General features: G+C 34.4%; 1 protein-coding gene and 1 pseudogene across 1 annotated transcript in view; one reads left to right on the top strand and one right to left on the bottom strand.

Moving 5' to 3' along the window:
- The window catches only part of LOC145276272 (notchless protein homolog 1-like), a 177,398-nt gene that overhangs the window by 77,650 nt on the left and 76,246 nt on the right, over positions 1-23,502 (bottom strand). The window contains exons 11-13 of the mRNA XM_080127711.1: positions 15,619-15,821; positions 6,354-6,513; positions 1,219-1,289 (exon numbers count right to left, since the gene is read on the bottom strand). Of these exons, the coding sequence (XP_079983837.1) occupies positions 1,219-1,289; positions 6,354-6,513; positions 15,619-15,821 (434 nt within the window). The remainder of the gene's footprint in view (positions 1-1,218; positions 1,290-6,353; positions 6,514-15,618; positions 15,822-23,502) is intronic.
- Positions 18,770-18,887, top strand: LOC145283707 (5S ribosomal RNA; annotated as a pseudogene).

Below are 23,502 nucleotides of genomic sequence, written 5' to 3'. Positions count from 1 at the left end.
ATTGTTGGCTTAGATTAAGAGCAGGCCTAGTGCAGGATATTTTGAGAAGGAATTCATGATTATAAATGATGATAAAATGTAAATAACTGTGTACTTTTTAAATTCGCGTTAAAATGTTTCATTGAATTTGTGTCTGTAATTATTCAATTCTATTTTATAGTATCGGAAATTGATTAGCTAGAATAATAAATAAAAAATCCTTCATAATAAAAGATTTTGGTTTTGCTCAATGAAAAATAATGGTTATTATGACAGAACTATTTTTGATGACATCATGATTAGGAGTCCATTTCAGATTCAATATTTAGTGGATAATTATATTTTATCAATTATTAATATATATACCAATTATTATATATATATATATATATATATATATATAGGAGCAAACAGTTAATAAAACATGTTAAAAAACACTTTGAAAAAGAGTTAAAAACATATTTAATCTGAAAAGGAAACACTTGATAAGTGGATAGTCCTTAATCTGCGGAGTTTCAAAGAAATACTTTCCTTCTCATCAGAGGGTAGGAATTAGCAAAATGCAGGATCGGATTTTGCATACAAAAGTATTTGATGAAACAACAAGTAAGTCAAAGATCTTACTTGATAACAAAAAAGTGAAGCAGAGGGAATATGGTGAAGAAAAAGGTGATTACACATGAACGGATGGTCTGGTGAAAGATAAATAATCCAATGACGGTAAAATCCAAAAATATTACTTCAAGAAAGTTAATTGAATTTCCATTTGCACAAGTAAAATCCAAGGAAATCCCGTAATTGGAAGATGGTCCAAAATAATCCAAAGGCCGAATCCATGGAATAATTCACAAATATGTACAAGGGAAAAGGGGAAAAATTTTAATAATATTAATAAAAGAAAAATAAGATATGCTTTTATCACTGCTGTCGAGACATAAATATAAATAAGAAAGATCAGGGAAGAAAAAGGGAAAAAAATTTTGGTAAATTTAATTGTAATTCTTATATATATATATATATATATATATTCATGATATGTATATATGTACTAGATGAACAGTTAAAATCTAGAGAGTCTAATATATTTTTAGAACTATTTTCTTATGTCTAATAAGTAAAATAGAACTCTCATATTTCAGTTTGAACATCAATTATCATTTATTTTTTTAAGGATTTGAAATCTTTTCTCAAATCAGATTTAAAAATGTGTGTGCCAAAAAAAAAAAAGCAGTTACTTACATTTTTAACACTTTGTCCTTTCCTCCACTAACAACTCGTTGTCCATCTGGACTCCAGTCAAGGGCATATACCTGGTGAATATTAATTTACCAAGTGAACAATGACAAAGAAACAAAGAAGTTATTTTTTTAATATTCATTTTCTTTTCAGTTAGAACCTATGTACTGCTATCAGAAAGAAAATATATTCTGATTTAATATTCAATGTAAAATTTTACTGTAAAATGCTTCATGTGCTGTGGAAAAACGGGGCAAAAAAACGAAGAAAACAAAAAGAAAAGAGAAAAAGGAAAAGTTTAACGAAAAATGAAAAAAAAAGAAAAAAAGAAAAACACAAGAATGATAAGTGTACTTGCAAAAAAGAAAAAAAAAACAAACAAAACAGTAAACAAAAAAAAAGAGAAAAAAAAAGGAAAAGAAAAAGCAAACAGAAGTTATATGAGTTCACTTGCAAAGCAGAGATGGGGTGAGGTTAATTGTAAGGACTATATACATTGTTATAGTAAATACTAGTGGACTTATTGATATGTAATATATTGATGTTGGCTTTCTGTAGATGTTCAGTGTAAATGGAGACGCTCTGATATTATTGTAGCTTTGAAGACATCCAAGTTGTAGTCAGATGGGAAACTGGCCAACGGAAGAAAGTTTCACAGGCCTGCACTTCTAAGAAAGAAGCTTTGTTCATGGAATCTACATTTTGATTTAGACAAAGATAAAGAGTGGGGAAAATTATTGATAGTGGTTTCAGCTAGATGGGTGTTTTTCGTGCAAAATTGGCGAGGGGGGGACCAGAGATTGGAGCTCAGACGAGCACTTGCCATGGAAATAACGATAAAACGAAGACATGCTCGCAACGTCTCTTCTGTGGGACAGAGGTTGCAGGGAAGAGAAAAGAGCATCAGACATGAAGTCTATTTTGTACTCTGTCAAGCCAGGATAGGCTGTTTTTAGCAGCTCTTGCCAAGATGTGGCAGCAGTACTCCATCCTTGGACGTACTTGGCTTTTATATAGATAGAGAATTGCATCAGCAGTGAGATATCTACTGGAGTGGTAGAAGGATCCCCCATTTTTCCAATGACCTTGGCAACAGACTTGATTTACATGTTTCATTTCAGATCAGGAGTAAAGGTCAACCCCAGAAGCTTATCAAAACATGTAGCTTCCCCAAGACGAGAGCCATCCATTTCAATTGATGCCAGATGGGGATCAGACCGTTGATGATGATAGGAGCTTGGGTTTAGATGCATTAAAAGTAACCAGCCACCTCTTTCCCCACTGTACCACGTGCTCATGATCAAAGGAGAGAGAATCAGAGAGAACTTTGTCATTTACAGCCTTTGATGTGTTGCCATAGATAGTCGTGTCATCAGCATAGATGTCAACGAATGATTTAAGTATGTTTTGGGAGATCATTGATGTAGATCAGGAAGAGAGTTGGGGCCAGGATGGACCCCTGAGGGACTCCAGTATTAATACTGTGGGCCTCTGATTTCTGCCCATCAACCACTACTCTTATGAGCCTATCAGAGAGAAATGATTTTATAATTGAGAAAACATTTCCAGTTATAACGTAGCTGGAAATCTTGTGAAGTAGGCCTTTGTGGCATACCTTATCGAAGGCCTTTGATATGTCAAGAGCAATTGCCCTAGAAAGGAAGCCTTTGTCAAGAGATTCACTAATCCTATGAGATATAACTGTTAGCACATCTGCTGATGATCTAGCAGAACAGAAACCATATTGCATGTCACTAAGAAGGTTATTTCTGCTGAGGTGGTTGAATACTTCTTTATTTAATATGGATTCCAGCATCTTACTCATGACACACAGGAGACTTATTGGTCTGTACTTAGAGGGAGATGACTTATCACCTGAGTTCTTAAACACAGGGCATACTGATGAGGTTTTCCAGGGTGTTGGGAAGCATTTCTCCTTAAGGCAACGCTTAAATAGTTTTGTAAGTATGGGGGCAAGTTCTGGTTGAAGCTTTTTCAACGCTATAATTGGAATGCGGTCAGAGCCAGTTGCTTTACAGAAATCAAGGTTCTTGATTAGCTTGGTGACATCATGCACAGATATTTGTATGTTACCTAGCGTGTTCTGTGTTATAGGAGGAAATATGGAGAGTTGATGGCCTTCGCCGTATAGGGTAGAATTAGCTGCAAAGTTCTTGGCAAATAATCTGGCCTTGTCTGATGCTGACGAGATGACCTCAGATCCATTGATGATGGTTGGGATAGAACGCACGCTTCTGTTCAGGATCCTGTTTGCTATTTGCCAAAACTGGTGAGAACCAAGTCGCTGCTCAGCTACTTTAGATTTAATGGACTGAGCATATAGCTCTCTTGCATTTTTCATTACTCTTTTATAGTGGTTGCTGGCAGTTTCTGAAAGCAGCTTTAGTCTCAGTAAATCTATTATGTTGGTAGCTATGGAAAAAGTGATTTCTGCGCGCGATGGCAGCAGCACATTCTAGGGAGAACCATGGCTGGCTATTAGATTTTTGTTGGAATTTTTTGGATGGTATGAATCGGTCTATGCCTACAATTAACCATTTGGTCAGGTCTGATACCATAGATGACACATCCTTTTTGAACATGGAATGCGGAGGTAGATCAGATATAAATGTATTTCATCAGTTGTGTCAGAAAGAAATGAAATTTGCAAGGAATGCAAAAGTCATTGCAAGAATATTTCTATTAAAATTTATTTTAGTTCAGTAACACTTGATTCCATTATGATTTAAATTTATATTCGAAGGCTCTTTTGAGAATAGACGCTGTTCCCTTTATAGCTGCTATTTGTATTTCATTACAGCTTGGTCTTCTAGGGATTGTTTCTAGATATTTCTGAAAATTCTTTTTTATTAAGCCACCCGGCATAATGTTTATTTCTTTCAGAGACCATGTCGTTTTAGATCATTTTTTTAGGTCCTGATATTTTGTTATCTTTTTCCGTTCAGCTCTGTTAAGGCCGAAACCATTTGGGACTGTGACATCGATGATGAGTGCAGATTTTTGTGGCTTGTTCTATATTACAATGTCTGGTTTGATGGTCTCGTCTTTTATGTATCTGCCCACCTGTAGGTCTTTGTCATAGAACACTGTCACTTTTCCGTTTGATGTTATCTGTGGTGGCTCATGTGCTCAGATGGTTGTCGATCTGTCAAGTTGCATCTCTCTACAGATCTTCCAATATGTTGTGATGGGCAGTGTAAAGGCCATCTGCCAATAAGATTGGGCACGCAGACATTAGGTGGCTTGGGCTCTGAATTGCTGAGTGGCAAAACCTGCGTTGCCATTTGCTTGTAGGCCAGCCATTCTTTTAATCCATTTGTGAGTAAGCACGGATCTTGACTGGCTACAATGAGTCTTTCCTCCTAATATTGTATTCAATCTTGTGAATGAATAAATGGAAATTTGAATTTAGCATTAAAATTAGAAGGGATACAAAAAATAGTGTGAATTAATAAAAGTAATGAATGATTCAATTAACAAAAAAAAAAAACAATTAAAATCCTTAGGCATAATTACTAGAGTACCAAAAAAAAAAAAATGTAAATGAATAGCGGATTAAAGTAAAATTGTTACAAAATTTAATAAAAAGAAAAATGAATAAAAGCAATAAATGTAAGTTTTATTTATTTTGATTAAATATCAATCCTAACCATAAACTAGCAGAGAGACCCGACTTTGTTAGGATTGAGTTAGGATCAACTAATGTTCTTTACTTCTAATACTTTTATTGTCATCAAAATTGGTGAAATTGTCCATTCTTCAATCAAATCGATTGATTACTTGCTATAGTCAGGGATCCATCGCGATGCACTGGGAGCAAGTTTTACATGCACCCTGCAATGACTTAGTCCACAGGAGATTGTAATCTATATTGCACTGTAGGGAACCTATACTTGATTTTATAAAATTTACTTTTATATAAAGGCTTGCATTAAAGTTGAAAATGCCAAAGTTAAATAGCATGCTTCAATTGTGCTCTGAACAGAAACATTCATTTTAAATGCAACCCCGTCTTATCAAAGAACCTACTGTTGATTTTATACACCATGCACTTCTGTTTGTGCAGTTTTAAGACATCGAAAATGCACTTGTGATTTTAAGCTGTATCAGAGTGTCAACTTAGGTCAAAATTGGACTGTTCCTCCTTTCATCAAATTTTTTCGATTATCAAATTTTCGGGAACATTCCAATATAAAACCTATTTAAAAACACTGCCAGACACATAAAATATGAAAATTCACATAATTTGGTCTGTTTCTGAGTCCACAGAAATTGAACTCACACACGGGACAAAGTGTCATTATATATAAATAAAATAAATATAATAGAAATTTGATAAAGTCAAAAATGTAAAAGAACTTTCCATAAAAAATATTTTGAATTGAAATAAAAATTTTTTGTAAATTTAACTCATAACAGAAATAAAATCTTCACTTTTGACATAGTTTGGTTAAAGACAATCATCAAATCTCCATTACAAAAAATGACATTGATGTTAATGTTAAAATAATTAACTTGATTGGCATTAACATTAAATTGATACTAAAATGAGATTTACATAATCGATTTATGTTGAAACAAAATCAGAGATTATGCCTCAGAATTTTTTAGATGAGGATTGATAATTTGTAATATTTGGACTACTATTCTCATCTAACAAGATGTTTTACAATGTTTTATCCAATGTTAACTCCAATCTTCTTCACATGCATTTTTTTGAACTTGGGAACCTGCACAGAATTTCAAACTAAACCCTTTACTTTATCCAAAAGTAGATTGTCCGCATCCTTTCAACCATGACTGGGGTAGAGATGTTAATTTGGTAATAATTTTATTTATTACTGCCTATAGTAAGAATTGAACCTTCAACCATAGAAGACTGTCAGTTTGAACCAATGCTTGGACCTATTACACCACATGCCCAATCTACGCCTATGAATTAAATAAAGGGTTCAGTGTAAAATTTCATACGTTTGACTATTAGGTTTCCAAGTTCAAACAGATGCATCTGACATATGTGTGATATAATGGTGGTCAAAACATTGCAAAATATAAAAACCATGAGTCGAATAGTAGTCAAATAAGCCTCAAAATGAGATTGATAAAATAACACTTACCTCATCTGCATGTCCTGGAAGGTCGAACATAAGTTTCTTTGTTTGCATATCCCAGAGTTTTAAGGTAGAATCAGCACTACTACTGCAGAGAAGGCGGCTATCGGCTGACCAAGCCACTTGATAGACTCTCGATACATGACCACGTAATGTTGTTATAAACCTATGAAAAGAAATGTGATTATAATCATTGATGTAGTTATTAATATTAATGTTATTATTATTATTATTAACTAACAGTACTACCCAATGTTGCCTGGAAGGAAGGATAGCATGAAATTAGAATTCAAAAAGTTTGGTATTACATACCTTTCAAAAATAAAACCTTAATGAAAGTAAGTCAATTATAGAAAAAAGTTGCATATCAATCTCATAGAAATTTCATATAAAGTTAAAGTTAGAATTAAATTTAAATTTAGGATTAGAAATAAGTGAAGCATGCATGGTCTCCCAATGAGCGCACAGTGAACGAGGCATAAAAAAAATGACTAAGTTCAGCACTGCCCCCACCCCCACCCCATTTAGCCCCCGAAATCCCCACGAGACATCAAATTTTGGTGAAAATGAACAAACGGTACAGTTTTAGGCCTTAACATATGTAAATTTGAGTTCTGCACCATGCCAAAAAAGAGATGAGGAAGTCCATCATTCCCTGAACCCATTTAGTCCCAAAAATTCCCAAGGCCTTAACATATTTAAATTTCAGTTCAGCACCATGCAAAATTGCTAAATAGACATACACAGAAAATTTTGGGCAGATATCATAAAATAGTCCCCAAAATGGAGTGTTTTTATTAGCCCTAAAAGAGCCCCTGGAGCACGCCCAAAAGTTATTGTAAAGTATAGACAAACAAAATTATATAGAAATCAGTTAGTTACAACTTTTCAGAAAGTTTTATAAAAAACCAAGCCATCAATTTTTTTTTAATAAGCACAAAAGTGTCAGTTTTAGCCATTTTAACCCAAAAAGCACACCTAGGGGGACAACCAGAGTTTACTCAGAAAATCCATTCTGTTACTTTTTTACTCATATTTAATGTTTGTGCAAAATTTTTTTAAATTCCAAGGCGTAGTTATTGAGAAATACAGATAAACGGACAAAGGTGAATTTACAGGCCCAAACTCCTTTTTTTCGGGGGATCAATAAGAAACAATTTTTTTTTACAAAACACTTGAAGTCTAGTTTGTTATTTTTTGACTGCATATCAACCCTTTGAGTCTACAAATATTATAAATTTTTTGGAGTTTTGGTTGGTGATAATATCTAGAGCCAGGTTTATGGCTGTAGTTTCTGCACTATAGATAGAGGAGTTATTTGGTAACTTTTTCTGCTGAATAGTGTTTTCTAAAATAGCGGCACATCCCACTTTGTTTTGATTTTTGGAGCCGTGTAAATGTGTGTCCAACTTGGGTAAGTATCCAGAATGTTGTTTAGTTTTTCTCTATAGTCTGCAGGGTGAGTATTGGATTTAGGATATATTGTCAGGTCTAGTATTACTTTAGGTTGATTTAACAGCCAGGGTGGGAGTTCTGGGAGATTTTCCTCGTGGATGCTGGTTTGATCTATTGAGTTGTCTGTAAGTGGTTTGATTCTTTCTTCCATGTAGAGACCAAAGGGTTTCATTGCATTTTCTTTTTGTTTGAATAGATGTGTGTAGTTGGGATTGAAGGTGCATTGATAAGCAGAATTTTTGGGGTTTGATTTTAGTTTTAGAAAATATTGTAAGCCTAATTTTTCATGTCTCAATTTTAGTGGCAGTTCATAGGCTTCAGCATATAAGCTTTCTATCGGAGAGGTTTTGAATGCGCCCAGGGCAAGTCTTAATCCTGTGTGATGGATAGAATCTAGAGTTTTAAGGTACCTTTTTCTGGTTAAACAATATATAAAGCTTCCATTATCTAGTTTGGTTCTTATCAGAGTTCTATATAATTTTAAAAGTGATGAGCAGTCTGATCCCCACTCAGTATTTGCTATAACCCTTAATAGTTGTAGAGTCTTGAAACATTTTTGTTTTAAATATTTGAAGTGAAGGATGAAGGAGAGTTTTTTTTTATCAAAAATAAGTCCCAAAAATTTATGTTGATCAGCTATTTCGATTTTTGATCCTTTTAGGTTGAGAATAGGGTCATTGTGCATTTTTCTATGATTACAGAAATGGACAGTTTTGGTTGTTGAAAATTTAAAGCCATTTTCTGTCGTCCATTGTGTTAGTTTGTTTATGCACATTTGTAGTTTGTGTTCTGAAGTATGAATAGTTTTGGATTTATGGCAGATTACAAGGTCATCCACATATAAGGAGCCATTTATCTCGTTGTTCAGACAATTTACAATATTATTAATTTTTATATTAAATAGCATAACTGATAAAATGCATCCTTGTGGGACTCCTCCTTCCTGTATTTTTGTGTTTGATAGGGTGGGTCCGATTATTACTTTAAAACTTCTATCAGATAGAAAATCTTTTATCAGTGTGGGTAGTCTGCCCTTTAATCCAAGCTTGTAAAGGTCTTTTATTATACCTTGCCGCCATGTTGTATCATATGCCTTTTCTAAATCAAAAAAGATAGCTATTGCATATTCTTTTTTAATGAATGCTTCTTTGATAAAGGTCTCCAATTGGACTATGTTGTCCATTGTTCCTCTTTTGTTTCTAAAACCACTTTGTAGGTTGGCAATTGAGTTGTTCGTTTCCAGATACCAATTCAGTCGTTTATTTATCATTCTTTCAAAAGTTTTGCAGAGACAACTTGTCAATGCAATTGGTTTGAAATTTTATGGATCTGAATTGTCTTTCTCTGGTTTAGGGATGGGGATCACGATAGCATGTTTCCAGCCATTGGGTAGTTTTCCCTTGAACCATATTTTGTTGAGCGTGTTTAAAAAATGTGTTATAGATTTGGAAGGAAGTTGTTTCAGAAACTCATAATGTATCTCATCTACACCAGTAGCTGTATTATGTGCGTCGTTTATGGCTTGTAAGAGTTCATTTTTAGTAAAAGGATAGTTGTATTCTTCTTTGTTGTTTGAGTTGAAATTTAATTTATTTATCTTTTTTTCTGTATCTTGTTTTGTCTTTTGGAAGGATTGGCTGTAATTTTTGCTGGAGGAATTGTTTTTGTAGTAAGAAGATTCGCAATATTTTTTGTCTCCGTTATTTTGATGTTGTTTTGTACGAGATGATTTAAAGGGGAGGGTGAGTTTTTACCCAAAATTTTCCTTACCATGTCCCACACTTGTTTGGGGTTTGTATTCGAGTTTATTTTATTTATATATTCTTTCCATGATGTTCTTTTTGCTTCTCTAATAACTTTACGAGCCACTGCTCTTTTTTGCTTAAAAAGGTTTAAATTGTATTTTGTTGGTTGGGAGTTGAATTTTCATAAGGCAGCTTTACATTGGCAAGTTGCTTTTTGGCATTCGTTGTTAAACCAGGGTCTTTGTTGTTTGTTTGTTCTGCTACTTTTAGGTATGCATTCATGTGCAATGGCTAGTAAAGTTTTAGAGAAGTATTCTATGGATTTATTTGGGTTTTCCTCCTCTGAGAGTTTTTGTTGGCATTTTTTTTATATTCCTCCCAATTTGCTTTTTTTATTTTCCATTGGGAGAGATGGTTTTTGTTTCTTTATGATTTGTTAAAATCACTGGAAAATGGTCGGTACCCCATGAATCTTCTAGAACCTTCCAGTCATAGTCCATGAGGATAGTAGGGTCACACAAAGATAAATCTAATGCTGAGTAGGTGCCTGAAGCGGGATGAAGGTATGTGTTGGATTTTTTGTTTAATATACACAAGTCATTGTCGTTAATAATTTTTTCAAGATTCTTCCCTTTCTTATCCAAGTATGCAGATCCCCATATATCGTTGTGACTATTGAAATCACCTAACAGTAAAAAGGGGTTTGGGTAACTGATTTATTATTTTGTTCAGCTTCGTTTATTGGATCCTGAGGTGGGATGTAAATAGTGCAGATATTTATAGTTCTGTGTAGTGTGGCTGCTGCAGCAATGGCTTGAATATTAGTGTTTAGATCTATTTTGCTTTGTGGGATATTATGTCTAATAAGTATAGATACTTCTCACGAGGCGCTCTGTTGGGTATTGTGGATGTGATTGTATTATTTGTAGTTTTTTATATTTATTTTATCTTCAGCTTTTAAAAAGGTTTCTTGGAGACATATGATGGCTGGTTGAAGTAATAAGAAGTAATAAGTCATTTATGTTGGGTTTTAGGCCCTGGCAGTTCCATTGGATGATTTTTTGGGTTATGATTAGATTTTATGTATTTGTTTTTGACTTTTGTTAGTTGTTGGTGTCTGATCTTCGATCTTCCGTGTCCATTTCCTCAAATCTGTTTTGGATGGAGTCTCTTGGTCTGGAAGATGAACATGGTCTGTTTATTTTGGTTTTAGCTTCTTTGTTGGTTGGTGGTTTGTTTCCTTTTCCTTCATGGGCACTTTTTGGTGTCTATTTTTTTTTTGTTTGTTTTTTTTTTTTCAGTGAGAGGAGTTGTTTCTGTGGGTGTTGTAGCGCTTTGGGGTTTTGTGGGTCTTTTGGGTTGAGTTTTGTTCAGTTTTGTAATCTTTATTTTCATTGTTTATTTGTTTTATAGCTTTTTTGAATTCTTCCATTAGTTCCCTTACTTCATTGAGTAATTTCATAATGTCTTCTGGTTTGATGTTTAATAGGTTTGCTTTTGTTGTTTGGTTATTTGGTCCAGTGGTATGCTGTATGTTTTTTTTTTTGTTATTTCTGAGTATTTTATATTTCCAGCTAGGTTACGAGCTTTTTGGAAGGTTATATTTTTTGTATATTTTATTTTAATAATTTCTTTTTCTTTCTTCCATTTGTAAGATTCTTTTGAATTTGCACTATGGCCTTTTTGGCAGTTAATACATTTTGGCTTTTTTGAGCAATCTGTGTGGGTCTCGTTTTCTCCACATCTCATGCATACTGGAGAGCATGTGCACCGGTCTCAATGGTGTCCGTACCTTTGACAATTGTAGCATCTGAGAGGGTTTGGTATGTACGGTTCTATATTTATTTTTTCATATCCTATTTTGATGTTACTTGGGATTTGATGGGTATTAAAGGTTAGAATATAGGAGTTTGTATCGATGGTTTCACCATATTTTTAATTTAGATCCTTTTTACATCAGTAACATTTTGATTTTTAGGTTAATTTTAATTTCTTCCAAGGAGCACAGTGATAGTTCTGAACTCCTGACTACTTCTTTACTAGTATTCAACGTTTTGTGAGGATAGATTTTTACTTCTTGGTCATTAAAAAGTCTCCATTTAAAGATTTCTGTGATATGCTTTTGGCTTTCTACTTCCACTAGTAGTGTGTCGTTATTTAGTTTTTTGGCCATTTTTGGTTTGATACTTGAGAAAATGTTCTCTATTTTGAAGGGGGACACTTTTGTTATCGGTTCTCTTTCAATTGTTTCAATAATTATGAAATAAGGTAGATTTTAAACTAGATTTTGGTGTTGTGATTCTGTTTCTGAATCTGAACTAGATTTGTCTGAAACTTCACAATGGTCTCTTTTTTAAGGCTTTTTATTTGCCATTTAAATATTTTTAATTTTTTATTTCTCCTGCTCCCCACCCGCCTCGGAGCCCTATTTAGGAAGTGTTGAGGGGGAAACCCATTCGCCCCAACACAACAAGGATACAGGAGAAGTATACTCTTCCTGCTGATGGACTCAAGCACCCGTGTTTCCTTCGTCCTTTCTAATGGCCTCTTTTCTAGAAAAGATGTTGGTTTTCCAGCCGTGTTTTATCCATTCTTCAGCAAGTTGATTGACCCTCCAGTCACCACTTACCAAATCAGTTTTTTGCTTAATTTGGGGAGCGTGAGCGTATTTTCTTGTTGTGTTTGTCTTGATTTAGTGCTAGTCATGCCCAACTGATTGATTGGATCGGGCCTATCCAACCACCTGTCTTAACCCAAGTAAGGGCCAAAGTGGCGTGTTGCACCTCATGTCCTACTAGGGCCCTGTAACATGATCTGCTCAACCACCAGGATCCCATCCTTAGGCATTACAGGTTGCCACCCACGGTCAACAGGTGGCCCCATTGAGAGACTTTTACTCTCTGCAGAGGGGCAGTCGGTGTATTCTAATGCCCCACCGACAGCGCTGGTTAGGAAGTAGGGGAAGAAGAAAAAAAGCGAGGAGGGAAGGGAAGGGGGCTGTTTTTGTTTTTGGTTTTGTAAAACACAATTAAGTTTTACAAAAGAGAATAGAAAAACAAAAAGGAACATCAATGTAGGTACATTTCGTCTCAGGAAGCCAATAGACAGCCTGATCTGGTAGCACCAGAGACCCTAACAGATACTACCACTCCAGGTCAGAGTGGATCTGGGAGCAATGGCAATTAAGAGGTGGCTCCACACTCCCCAAAGCCCGCAAGTTGGGGCCTCACGATTGGATATAGTTTAAGGTCATATCCAGGACCTTTAGGTCAGGAAGCTTCAAACATTCTGATTTGGTAGCACTGCCACACGATGTTTCAGACAAATGTGACCTGCAATTCTTCAAACACCAGCAGATGAAATAAATGCTTGCTCCAAATAGTCTACTTTTCGATGGCATGTGAAGACATTAAACTTAACTCAAAATATGCATATCCAGTTGCAGACTGCCTGATCCGCACATAAATGTTTGCATCACTTGAAATTGGGTAAGGAAAAGTGCCGGTTGATCCGAGTTAAGAGCGAAATTATTTGACTCTTAACTTCTGTAATTTTATTACATCAAATGAAGAGTTGGTTAAAAAGTTTTTTTCCAGATATACAAATTAATTATACGAATTCCACTTGACTGAGTGAACGAGCTATTCTTGCAGCTCAATACAAAGACGTCCATAAACTTAACGCTATTATTCAATGTAAAATTCCAAGTTAGATAGTCAAATACAAATCCATCGACGCTGTTGTGGAAGCAGATAAAGTGGTTAATTATCCAACAGCTAGATTTGCGAGGGATGCTACCACATTTACTGCAACTATTTTTTTAAACATATGGCATCTACAAGAACAACTTTTTCAGTAAATCAAATCTGGAATTAACAAATCTAAATAAAAATATTGTTTTGAATCCAACAAGCAAACATTTAACATGTTACAATCTGGAGTATCTTAATAATTATAAAAAAAACTTTGGACTGTCCAGGCGTCCTTGTTGCTTGAATCTTGTATTATAATAAAGTCGTATTCCTGTCCATCTGTTCACAATTTAATTAATATGTACAAAAGGTACAGTGTTTCACAAATTCATTTTCAAACTGAAAACGGACTTATTTACATATTTATATTGCAACATGATTTCTATATGTACTATGCATTCAAAGGAAATTTACATTCAAGGAATAACATCATTTGCATATTGCATTAACGAAGATCTATTTTAATAATTAGCTCCATGTTATTGTTTGTGGTATTGAAATTGTTGCCATTGTTATATTTAGAAATATTCTTTAAAGTTGATTTAGTTAATTTATTTTTAAGTTAATTTATATTTAATTTATTTTCGATTATTATCAGACTATACCAGTTGCCTTTAAAAACAGAATTTTATTTATTTAAGCTGTGAGAGTTATTTCCTGTTTAAACTATTTCCTGTTTAATTTTCATAGACGAAAATTGATGTATTTTATACTTCCATAAATCCAACATGTGATCCACTTTCAGGAAAATTGTAAGAAATTAAGATATTCAATGTATCTTATATAGTATGAGACTTAACTCTCTGCCAACCAATATGTTTCAACCTAGAAATGCCTGATATATACAGTTAGTAAATGGATAAATCTCGGATACAAAATGGTTTCCAGCAATTAGAAAAATGTCAGAACGCAAAATAAGCTGTTCTTTATATAAAAGGTTGTTTTTTCCAATACATTACGATGTTGTGACTAGCCCTTCCTTTGCTATAATAAAAGTATACAGGTTGTCCATAAAATCTGAACACATAAGATAATTAAATTTCCCAAACTCTTTATCTGTGCCTAAACCTAAATGCAGATTCCATGAACAAAGCTTCTTTCTTAGAACTGCTCACCTGTGGAACTCTCTTCCGATTGCCTGCTTTCCAGTTGACTACAATCTGATTGTCTCCAAGTCCAATGTAAACAAGTTCTTGATGAACCGTCCCCCTAAGTAATCCAATTTACAAAATTGCCACTACTTATGTTTACTACGCTATAATCACATTGACTAATGTATACCCATTAACCCTTATCCTCCGGGCCTAGATAAGTTGTGATTCCTGTGTAAAAAAAAAAAAATATTTGTCAGTTGTTACACCAGCCTTAGCATCATTCTAGCAACTGGTTAACTTGAGTTATCAGATCCTTTTGCGGAATAACATATGCTTCGGCTTATATCTTGGAGGTATACCCTCCCAGGTATTACAATCTCCTTCGTGGGGGAGTTTATGGTTGATTGTCTGCAGTTTGTACCATAAAATTATGACTAAGGCATTCTAAGCTATTTTTGCATTCAACTGGAATGCCCTCATGAGGAATTAGTTTTTTCTCAATTTCCGGCCTTGTGCAACATCTTTTCAAAGAAAGAAGTAAGTAAATTCCAATTGATTTCTTTTATTGCTTATATGTCCAGATTTTACAGACTTCCTGTACATAGAAAAAAAAAAAGATCAATTAACCCAAAGTTTCCATCCTCTAGATGTAGCAGTCCATGAAAGAAATTTAAAGACCCCCCCCCCAAAAAAAAAAAAAAATTTTGCTGTTTATAATATCATTTAGAAATGTTGTACATAAAAACGAGAATATAGTTACCCTTGTTGAATAGAGGTTATATTTAATTAGCCACCCATGTTTAAATAATCGAATTTATCAAATCTCCATTACTAATGATTACTACGATATTATCCCTATGATTACTGTACATGCAATAACCCTTATCCTCAAGCAGCCTCCGGGCCTTGATAAGTGGTGACTCCCATGGAAAAAAAAAAAAAAAAAAAAAGATCTGTCTAGTTGCTAACCCAGGTTCTCCATTTCTTGTTTTGAGCCTGCGAGTCCATCTGTATCATCAGCAAAACATAGTTTTGTGATTGTTCTGCCACCAATGCTAACGGTTCCTTGGTGGTCTTCAAGTGCATCTGTCATAATTCTTCCCTGTCTCACTCCACTGTCAAATTAAAAAGAAAAAACTTATCCTCAAATGGCCTGTGGCCCTTGATAAGTAGTGACTCAATTAAAAAATATAAATCCTAATAAAAATAGACTCAGGTCACTTACTTTCCAGTCTTGCCATCCCATAATTTGACAGATTTATCAAATGAACAACTGGCAATTGTCCGTGTGTCGGGTGAGAAGCGCACCTGATTGATCAACTGTTGGTGGCCAGTCATTCGACAGATGGGTTTAGAGTCAACTTCCGGTTGCCACAGATAGAGAGTAAAATCATCAGAACCCGACACTAATTTCTCTGGACTGGAACCCTGTAAAAGAATTAGAGATATTTTTTACATGCATCCACCAAGAAAAAAAACAACCATCATCTTCTATATAAATAAAACAGTAGATGTATGTGTGTCTGTGTGTAAATATTTAACCGATAAACTCTTAAACTTCTGATCACATAACACTGAAATAAACAGGAAATAGTAATCATACATCCAGGATGGTTTATAACGAGTAAAATCCTTATTTGGATGAATAACGCATATAGAAATATGGGGTTTGTATTACTACATACATAGATTCAAAAAATTGTCAAAAAACAAACATATAACAAGTAAATGTTATCAAAGGCAAGTTATTTTTCTACTTAACTGAATAAGTTTTTCGTATTTTATTTAATGTGACATGTTTATTCGGCTCAAAAAACATGCAGTGTTTACCGATGTATTTAAAAAATGCAAATGGTGGCGGACTGTGTGTTGAATACATAAGTTTGGGAAAATGAATTAAAGCTAAAAAGCTGTACACAATACTGTCAGAAACCCACCAAATATCTATCAGCCTATGTTACAGTGGTTTTTTAACAGTATTTTGTATAGTTTTTTAGTTTTAACTCATTTTCCCAAACTTACAATTATAGGCTTGCCATTTGACTACCAGACAAATTGCAGACATTTTCAACATTTCCAAATAAAGCATGAAAGATGAATTGCATAAACTCAGTTGTTTCTAAACTTGATGTTTGCATTCCTCTTCCTAAAAAAATTGAACAAACTGTTTTTGGCCAACCGAATAATATCATTAAGGATAAAGCTCAATTTAATAATTTCATTACAGAATGTTTGGAATAAATTTGATAATTTTTTTCATATTTTTTCAGTTCAAAACCATTTTAAGTATTTAAAATGCAATGCCAAGCTCCTTGTGTAATGGTGTGTTTGTGAGCTCGAGACTATGGAAAATAATGAATATTGCATCATGATAATTTATAGTGGATTGAAAAATTCAAAATCTTAGCTACGGCTCAGTGCTCTTTGAATATCCCCAAAGTTGTGAGTTGGGAAATTGCAAAGGAGATATGTGAAAGCAGTAACTAACAAGGAGGATCATAACATTTTCACTATACCTGCACTACAAAATTCATTTAGAAAATACAAAAATTTTGGCAAGATCCAGACAAGGTAATGCAGACCTTAATGAGAAAAGAAAACCAATATGTTATTAATAAACTTATTCAAAAATCCAAGCAATGTCTTAAAATTTTATAAAAAAATATCTAGCTAAAACGTTAGGGACTAAAAATAAATTGGGGTCAAACTCAAGTCTAAAGAGATTTGGGGGTCAAACTCTCTCAGGGCTGAAGAGATTTGGGCGTCAAACTCTCTCAAGGCTGAAGAGATTTGGGGGTCAAACTCTCTCTGGGCTGAAGAGATTTGGGGGTCAAACTATCTCTGGGCTGAAGAGATTTGGGGGTCAAACTATCTCTGGGCTGAAGAGATTTGGGGGTCAAACTCTTTCAGAGCTGAAGAGATTTGGGGGTCAAACTCTTTCAGAGCTGAAGAGATTTGGGGGTCAAACTCTTTCAGGGCTGAAGAGATTGAGTATCAAACTCTTTCAGGGCTGAAGAGATTTGAGGGTCAAACTCTTTCAGGGCTGAAGAGATTTGAGGGTCAAACTCTTTCAGGGCTGAAGAGATTTGGGGGTCAAACTCTTTCAGGGCTGAAGAGATTTAGGGTTCAACTCTCTCCGGGTTGAAGAAATTAAGGGTCAAACTCTCTCAGGGCTGAAAATATTTAGGGTTAAACCCTCTCCACACTGAATAGATTTAGGGTCAAGCCTTCTCCACACTGAAGAGATTTTGGGTCAAACTCTCTCTGCACTGAAGAGATTTAGGATCAAAATCTGGGTTAAACTTTCAGCTCAAACCTCTCAGTTGGAACTATTACATACTGAGTAGAGTCTGCCTAGATTTAATCATATTGATATCCGCAAATTATTTAAGTTGATGATAAACATAGACTTTTGTATTATTGAATGAGTTTGACTAGTAAAAATGCTAGAATGTGTCAGAACATATGGTAGATTGCAAGAGAACAAACATTTTAAAACGATTTCCTATTTTCCTTGTTCTTAGCTGTTTATGTTTCCCTGAAGAAAAGAACTGTCTGTAGCAGGGAAAAACTAAAATTTTGCTATTGAAAGCAGAAAGAAAGAAAAAAAAACTAAAAACAAAACTGCTGCACAGGAGCTAACAATGAAGCACACACACATTTCTTTGTCTCTTTGTTCTTTTACTAATAACTTGCCATTGCTTACAACAACAAAAGGAAACTCTTTGATCTAGGATTGACATTATTCACTGTTTGAAATCAAGCCAAGGTTATTCTAACCGACCTCAGACAAGCACACAATGTATCTGTCCCATCAAGTAGTCTTGGATAAAGAGTAAGACATTTTGAGAGGTGGACATTTTGGCCAACGGATGAAATAAAGAAACTATGTTTCTGAATTTTTTGAGATGAGGCTTGATAAATTGTTTTATTCGGATTATTTGGACTACTATTCTCATCTTGAATGTTATTTTTACAACTTTTCAACCGATGTAACTTCCACACTTCTTTAGGTGTATCTCTGTTGAACTTAAGAATCTGTATGGAATTTTGAATAGAATCCATTAATCCACAAGATTAGTGTGCTCTCATTCTGTCAGCCGAACTGGGTAGAAGACTTGAGTAATTTGCAGTTGTATTCTTATCGCCCGCACTGATGATTCAACCTTTTAATTCCAGAAGAGTGTCTCTTAGAACAAAATTTTATTTTGTACTTTAACCATCTTGCCACGGGGTCCTTCGCTAAGTGACGATTTTCATTCTTCAAGCTATATTAGAATACACAAATTCCAATAGTGCTTTAAAAATATGAGATGGCCTGATTGGCAAAGATGAAAAGCAAAAAAAATTAATAATTAAGAAATATCTAATGTCACTGATATGGCATAATCACGTTTGACAGACTGGTTCCCGTCAGATCACCAAAGTTAAGCAACGATGAGCCTGGCCAGTACCAGATGGGTGACCATTTGGGACTTCCAGGTGCTGTATGTGCTCTCCGCTTATCTCAGCATTGTTTCCAGCCGTCCTGGACTTCTCCTTGCCACTGGGCTCAAGCAGTGCCGATTCATGAGAGGTGTGGTTGGAGATTACACAACCCTTGCCTCACAATTACATGTGCAACTGCCTTTACAAGGGGTATCCTTTGTCTTTCGAGACTGAACGGAGGTTGTTTTTTTCTTTGTCGTCGGTTGTTTTCAAGAGAGATAGCTGTGAAATTGCTACAGATTTTAAACAAGAATAAACCCATTAGACTAAAAAGACATAAGTGATCTGAAAATATAGAATTTGCTGAGAAGCTTTGTTACCTTGATTATACCATTGTGTAACAGAACCGCTAGCACTTGTAGCAGCAGCAACCGTCGCATAACACATATGCAAATGACCAAGCCGGTGCACAATGTGATGTCACTCACAGTGGCGGAAGAGAAGGGAAAGAAAAAAGCATGCACCACATGGTAAGGAATGGGAGAAGAAATGAATGTAGGCTTCTAATTATATTCTTTGTTGGGTCTTTTTTTCCATAACAAATCTCAATTCTCTTGGTTGAAAGTGAAAAAATGTTTTTAATGGTAAAACGACATGGATGTTGTATTTTTTGTTTTTGGAATCCTTGGGATGAAGCTTCATAATTTGTGTATTCATTCTTTTTTTTTTTTCAACTTCATAGTTGTTGTTTCTACCATGCTTCGACCAACTCATCCTCTGGCCTTCTTCAGGTGATTGACCGCGACTGGATAGGAATGCTGAGTTTTCTAACTGCATCCTCAGTAATTACTGCCTTCCATAGTTGTCGTCTCAATGCCACTATCAACTGCGCCACGTTGCGCACTGGGTGAAGGCAATCGGGTCTTTATGGTTCCAGATGAGCATTGTCTGAAGATAGCGGTTTCAATCCTACTCAGGCAGACCAGAGGATTAGTTGGCCAAAACATGGTGAGACAACAACAACTATGGAAGGCAGTAATTACTGGGGATACAGTTACAAGACTCAGCATTCCTATCCCGTCATGGTTAACCATCTGAAAGAAGATCAGGGGATGAGTTGGCCAAAATGTGGTAAAAACAACACTATAAAGATGAGGGCAACAGTCGGCAAAAAAAAAAAAAAAAAAAAAAAAAAATAGAATGACTACTTGAATGTTGTCTATTATACAGATTATTTAAAATCCAATGATTTGCTTTGAGTATAATAAAATGATATAATAATACATTTTGAAATAAATATACATATACGGCCTACTTAATATTGAGCTTGTCTTTTTTAATTGAAATTTGATCCTTTCAGAAATTATTCTAATCTATATAAATTTACTTTATATTATGATAATCTTATATATATATATATATATATATATATATATATATATATATATATATATATATATATATACTCGCATTTCAGCCCGGCGTTGTCCGGGTGTTTGGAGGTGTATGTTGAGCCAAAAAAAAAAAACGGTCAATTTTTTTTTAACTTTGACCCCTATTATTACCCCTTAATATTTATTGTTTTGGGCTTAAATTAAGTTATTAAGTTAGATCCATGTCCAAGGAACCTATATCTAAAATTTCAAATGTTTAGACCCAAAATTGGCAGAGGAGTTTGGTAGAGTTCTCAAAGGTCAAATCGTTGAACTTTGACCCCTTAACAACCAAATTTCTGGCCAAAAATGGATTACAAAAATTTTCCCAAATCTCAGTACCCTGTATATCAAATTTCGAGTCTGTAGACTGAAAATTGACAGTTATTGCGTAGAAAAATGTACAGACACACACACGGACATGCTCGCTTTTATAGATATAGATATTTTACAATTTTGGAATCTAAACACTTGAGATTTTAGATATAGGTTCCTTAGACACGGATCTAACTTAATAACTTGCTTTGAGCCCTGAACAATAAATGTTAAGGGGTCATAATAGGGGTCAAAGTTAAAAAAATTGATCGCTTTTTTCTTTTGCTCAACATACACATCTAAACACCCGGGCTGAAATGCTAGTACATATATAAGATTTAGCTCGTATGCATAGATCATCATATAATGATCAGATCACTCTGACTGACGTAAAAAACATTTAAAAATAAAATGTTTAAATTTCAATGTTATTTCATGTGGTTAACTGTAGCCGAATGGATACGGTCCTTGCTGATGAAGTCTAAGATGGCTTCTGTCCCCGGGTTCGAATCTATCGACTTGTGTCAATCTTGACACCCTGCACTGACGATTCCTGGAAGGCTGAAACACTAGTGTCTGGAGGTATTTAATAATTAATATATTAAATAATTATATATACATATATATATGGCCCAATCACGTTTACACACCTATTTTCAACAGATCACCGAAGTTAAGTAACAATGAGCGTGACCAGTACCAGACGGGTGACCATTTGGGAAGGTCAGGTGCTGTATATACTGCACTGAATCATAGAAATTTCCAGGTTGATATTTGAGGGGTCATTAATTCATTTAGAAAGATGCACCCCCGGTCTTTGTTAAGGCATGCATCTAAGAGAAGGAAATACTCTGATGTAAAAACCCGCAGTCTACTGTATGCTCTGTATTGTGGCAGCTATTTGCATCGACAAAGATTAGCAGTAATGTACAAAAAAAGTGGCTGGTTTTACACAGAGCTTTCACCATTATAAACAAATCATCTGTGTGGATTTCTGAACAACTTAGTTGTTGTAGGGGAACCTCATACATTGAGACAAGAGAGTTCATTATATATATATATATATATATATATATATATATATAATATAAAGCTGAACGTCTGTGTGTGTGTTTGGCCACGAATAGGCTCCTATATGGTTGACTATTATAGAAAACTGATCACATATAATGATAGATGTATCGAGACACAGGAATGGGTATGTTTGATCTGGCATAATGACGATTCATTAAAATTGTGGGGTCTGCGTTCGCGTCTGATCTACAAAGTATGGAAATAAAAGATTTAAAAATTAAAGAAAAACGTTTACAAGTGTTTTTGATATAGATGCACATAAGAATACTTTGATAAGTATGTTTTCACTTAAATAGGGATGGTATAATAAAATTGTGGGGTCTGAATTCGCGCCTGGCTTTCATAGAATAGAAATAGGCACAAACTTTAATAAAGACTTTTCATATCTATCTGTGTAAGTATACTATGATAATTATGTTTCAGTTTGAAGAAATATGGTATAATAAAATTATGGGGTGTTCGTTCGTGCCTGACCTCCATAGAATGGAAATATGTCATAAAGTTTAACAAGGGCTTTTTAATATTGATCCACAGAATATTGTGATAAGTGTTTCAGTGTGAACAGGTATGGTATAATAAATTATGAGGTTTATCTATTTTTACTTTCATCATATTTTGCTTTGGTTTTGATACCCCCAAATTCGAAGCTATCTCTTTACAACCCTTCCTTTTCATAACCTATCACACTTTTATAAATCAGAGTCCATTTTCTGTAGGCTATTTTTTAACCCAGTCAACGACGGGTACTTTTGCTAGTATATATATATTTGTATTGGGACGATGAATCGGAATTTTAAAAAGATCGGAACTTTTGGAGAATATTGGAATCAGAAAAAGCTGTGCTAATTTTTTTTTTTATACCAAAAACGATGCTTTCAAGGGGGAGAGGGAGGGGGAGGGGTGTCTTTGTTAAGGACTTAATTTTTAATTTCCGGTACTACTGATAAAATAATAATTATGTATTTTGAACTCCCAAAAAACTAATATCTATAGCTTTCCCCTACCCACAAGTGTATTTTATGTTTCCGAAAAATATGTGCACATATTACACAGGTATTTATAGTAACTCGACCATTCCCCAAACAAAAAAAACCCAAAAAACAAATGTATAGCTTAACATTGAAATATAAGAGAATCGCAATTGGTAATTGTATCGGAATCAGAAATTTTAAACAGAATTGGTAATTGTATCAGAATCGTCCCATCACTAATATATAAGGCAAAGTGATGAAAAATAAAAGTTACATTATTTATTCGTTCATAAAATGTTCAAACAACAAATATTAAAACATTTTTTTTTCCTTAGATTGAAGTTTTTCTTTTCAAAGGAAACAGCTAGCAAAATAAAAATAAAGGACTACTATTGCTTTTTTAATTGTGCTTATCAAGACCGAGAAGCCACTCAAGGATAAGTGTTAGGTAGATGGTGAAACAACATGATCAGTAATGGTGGAACTTGGACAGGGTTTATTTATTTAAGAGGATGGCTCAATAAAAATTTATTTACATTACACTTGAAAATGACCAAGTTATAGTAACCCCTCACATCCAACTGGCAATATGCCTTGTTTGGGGTGAACAAAAGGGGACACACACACACACACACACACACTTTTCAAATATTATCTTGGCTAAGTTATAATCTTTGCAAATCCAAAATGAAACCATTTCATTCATTTTAAAGTCAACTTGAATTTCAACACTTTAGATCATCGCAAGCAAAACAGCTATAATCAGGATTAGCGTTGACAAAATAGGTAACTTCATAATTAGTGTAGTCAGAAGCTTCAGAAAGGAACTCCTATAACTCACTATTAATGACTTGTGTAACAATTCTTAGTGAATAAATAATGACGTTC

The sequence above is a fragment of the Euprymna scolopes genome, chromosome 1 (assembly GCF_053919585.1).
Source record: "Euprymna scolopes isolate OS-2025 chromosome 1, ASM5391958v1, whole genome shotgun sequence".
Taxonomy (NCBI): domain Eukaryota; kingdom Metazoa; phylum Mollusca; class Cephalopoda; order Sepiida; family Sepiolidae; genus Euprymna; species Euprymna scolopes.
Note: the sequence above shows the minus strand (reverse complement) of the source record. Positions and strands in the feature narration are given on the sequence as shown.